This window comes from Perca fluviatilis, unplaced genomic scaffold (assembly GCF_010015445.1).
Source record: "Perca fluviatilis unplaced genomic scaffold, GENO_Pfluv_1.0 PFLUV_unplaced_scaf_16, whole genome shotgun sequence".
NCBI classification, from domain to species: Eukaryota; Metazoa; Chordata; class Actinopteri; order Perciformes; family Percidae; genus Perca; species Perca fluviatilis.
In genome coordinates this window covers 57522-60534 of record NW_024375569.1, presented here as the reverse complement: position 1 = coordinate 60534, position 3013 = coordinate 57522, and the positions used below count along the sequence as shown (strand labels likewise).

At 43.2% G+C, this 3013-nt stretch overlaps 1 protein-coding gene across 1 annotated transcript; it reads right to left on the bottom strand.

The window, feature by feature from the left end:
- LOC120555076 (P2X purinoceptor 7-like) lies at positions 1-2624 on the bottom strand. Its single transcript, XM_039793859.1, has 3 exons — positions 2450-2624; positions 1151-1351; positions 1-447 (listed from the first exon to the last, which is right to left on the bottom strand). Exons 1-3 carry the CDS (start codon positions 2492-2494, stop codon positions 1-3), a joined length of 693 nt encoding a protein of 230 aa, XP_039649793.1. The 5' UTR covers positions 2495-2624.
- Between the last annotated feature and the right edge of the window lie 389 nt (positions 2625-3013).

The following is a 3013-nucleotide window of genomic DNA, read 5'->3' as shown; positions in this document are numbered from 1 at the left end:
TTACCTTATCCTGCAAACACAGCAGCTGGGAATCACTCTCCTGTTCCCCTCTCCTAATGCGCCATGCTGCCAGAAAATAAAGTGTCTGTAAGCTGCGTGCCTGTATTCACGGTTGTCATCACCGGGCTCCCTTACATTTCCGAATGCTGTGAGATCCTCCCGATACTGCCTATGTATTCGCAGATAACCCTCATCCAGGCAGTACTGTGTGAAATGTGGAAGGAGGCTCACACAGTGGGCAGGGTCTTGTCCACAGCATTTCCGCTCTCTGTCCGTCGGCATGTCTCTGCAGTGGTTACAGGTACACCATGGTACCGCAGCGGATGTAGGGGCACCATTTCTTCGCTGATGCTCCATCAATAGATCAAAAATCAGACCCGGCTGCCTCTCCAACAGTCCAGCTGTGAGGCGTCTGTGATCCTCAAGGCTCATCTCCTGCAGAAGTCTCTGAAGAAATGAAAGGAAATAGGATAGGGTTAGGCCATTAGGTATACAGGTAGGTATTAGGTAGACCTATACAGCCAACCGATTGGACAACATGTTTTGCAGTATAGTGCACTGGAGGCCATGCAGGGATCTCATGTATCAATGTTGACAAAAGAAAACTATTGGTGTGCAAAAGAAAACATTTATAACATTTTCTATAGGCCTTTGTTTTCAAAAGCACTAAATTAGCTCACGTGACTAGTTTTAGATTAGACTCAACTTTGTCATTGTGCAGAGTACAAGTACAAAGACAACGAAATGCAGTTTGCGTCCGACCAGAAGTGCTAAAAAGCAGAAAAGTGCAAGTGATATACAAGTATAGACAGGACAAGAAATCTAGTGCAGTGTAGACAGTAGTGTACAGTTGGTTAACAGAAGGTTGTTTAGAGTAATATAAATTAAATATAAATATGTGTCGTGTATTAGCAGTTACCTTATAAGAGAAGAATAAATACGTAATATGAACATGTACAGATCTGTGAAATGTAGTAGCAGTAACATAATAGTAAGAATAATATAGATGTATGCAATGCATTATAAGAAAAACAGAATACATATGAATATTCACTATGAACCATATAGACAGATGAGTATTTCGCTACGTGCATAGGATTGGGCAGAGAATTAAAACTCAGCTCCTGTTAGTCTTCTAAATTGTATAAACCTCTGTCGCTTCTCTTCTCTGCCTTTGGAAATCTTCAGTTCTTTCGCGATCATCTCTTGAAGCTGCCGAGCGTCCTCTTCCTCGTCCTCCTCCTCGCCTAGCTCCCGCCGATCCACTGCCTCTCTGTCCCCGTCCTCTCGCTCTCCCTCTCCCTCTCCCTCTTCCTCTACCTCTCCCTACCGTTGAATCACCTGATGATATCTAACAAGGCACGTACATCGAAAAATAAATTAATAAAGAATGTATCACTAACAATTACCATAGTTCATGCTTTTTACAGTCTGTGATTCATACTGTAACATTTGTTTGTTCGTTGTGTGTCAAGTTGTTAGCTGATGCTATAGGCTACTAATGGCAGACTACCAAATAAAACCCATAAACATGGCAACATAATTCACAATCTTGTTCGAGGAGTAATTACTTAGGGTGTTTTCACACATGAAAGTCCGAACCAAGGTCCGGACCAAGGTTCATGTTTTTGTTACATTGTATACATTTGATCCGGTAAGTTTTGGTTTCACACTGCAGTTTTGCAAGCGCACTAAAGATCTCTATGTGACAAAACTACGTCCTGCCATCATCACATACGTGAGCTGCGTCTCCAGATACTTAGAACTGATTGGTTTGTTGACGGGCTTCCCCGTCCTCTCGTATCCTCTCTCTGGGTCAGAGTTTCGGCTATTCAACTGACCGCTGCTCTCCCCTACTGCCGCGGCTCTTTTTGTTTTGTTGTGATGTAGAGAAGCAAGACACGGGAAATTTCTTTCTGGAGCATTTATTCAGAGACAAACTGAAACCTACACTGTACATTTACTACCACTTAACAAATAAACTGCTGATGTATTCTCTGCTCTGATAGCCGACAGCTGTCTGCTCGGAGCGCATTTACCCTCTCTCTCTCTCTCTCTCTCTCTCTCTCTCTCTCTCTTTCTCTCTCTCTCTCTCTCTCTAATCACCGAGCTATTCCTTAAAGGAGCTTCCCCGGTCTTGTAACACGAGGAGAGCCTGCCAGAGCTTCCTGTATTTGGTCCGAAAGTCCGAACCATCCAAAAAATGCTTTCACACTATCAACGAACCGGACCATGGTTCAGTTTGGTCCGGACCGAGACCACCTCTTTTTGTCGGACCAAAATTTGGTCTTTTGATCCGGACCGTGGTCCGGGGGAGGTTTCACACCTTTAATTTTGGTTCGGATCAAACTAAAAAGTCCGAAAGTCCGGACCAAACGAGGTATGTGTGAAAACGCCCTTATACATGCTCACACTAATGATTAAATGCAGTTTGTTTGAAATAACAAACCTCATCACCCGAAAGAAAACTCGATGAAGCGCTATTGGAAGACATGTTGTCCTAGCTTCTTGGTACATAACGGCTACCGTAGTTGCAACACGCATTGGAAAAAGCGAAGCGCTAGAGAGCACTATTCGTTTGAATGCAATATACAATTTCACCGCTAGATGGGAGAAATTCCTACACAGTGTACCTTTAAACATAATTCATAGCTGAATATGAAATGAAAGTTGAAATGATTTTCTTTCAGTAATTGTCAGTAAAGTTGTAAGTAAATCATCAGATGATAACCTGCAGCTGTATTGTGTCTTGTTTCTCTCCATCAGGGGCCTGTTTCACAAAAGCAGAATATATAAATCCAGGATAACTGATAAAGCGAGGCTTGACCTAGTCTAATCTGTGCATCCTGGCTTGGTGTGTTTCACGAAAGCCAAGCCAGGCTGAGGAAGAGCGACTAGGTCGAGCCAGGCTGAAGTAATTCAGATAGATGCGCGTCCATGGCTTTCCTCAAAAGACCGCGAGGTCGATCACAGATTTACTGATGCCAAAATGGAGAATACACGTTGTACATAC

Coding starts and splice junctions, on each gene's coding strand:
- LOC120555076 (XM_039793859.1), bottom strand. CDS start 2,494: ATGTCTTCCAATAGCGCTTCATCGAGTTTTCTTTCGGGTGATGAG. Junction 1,352..2,449: donor GTTTTCTTTCGGGTGATGAG/GTTTGTTATTTC, acceptor GTGCCTTGTTAG/ATATCATCAGGTGATTCAAC. Junction 448..1,150: donor AGAGAAGAGAAGCGACAGAG/GTTTATACAATT, acceptor TCATTTCTTCAG/AGACTTCTGCAGGAGATGAG.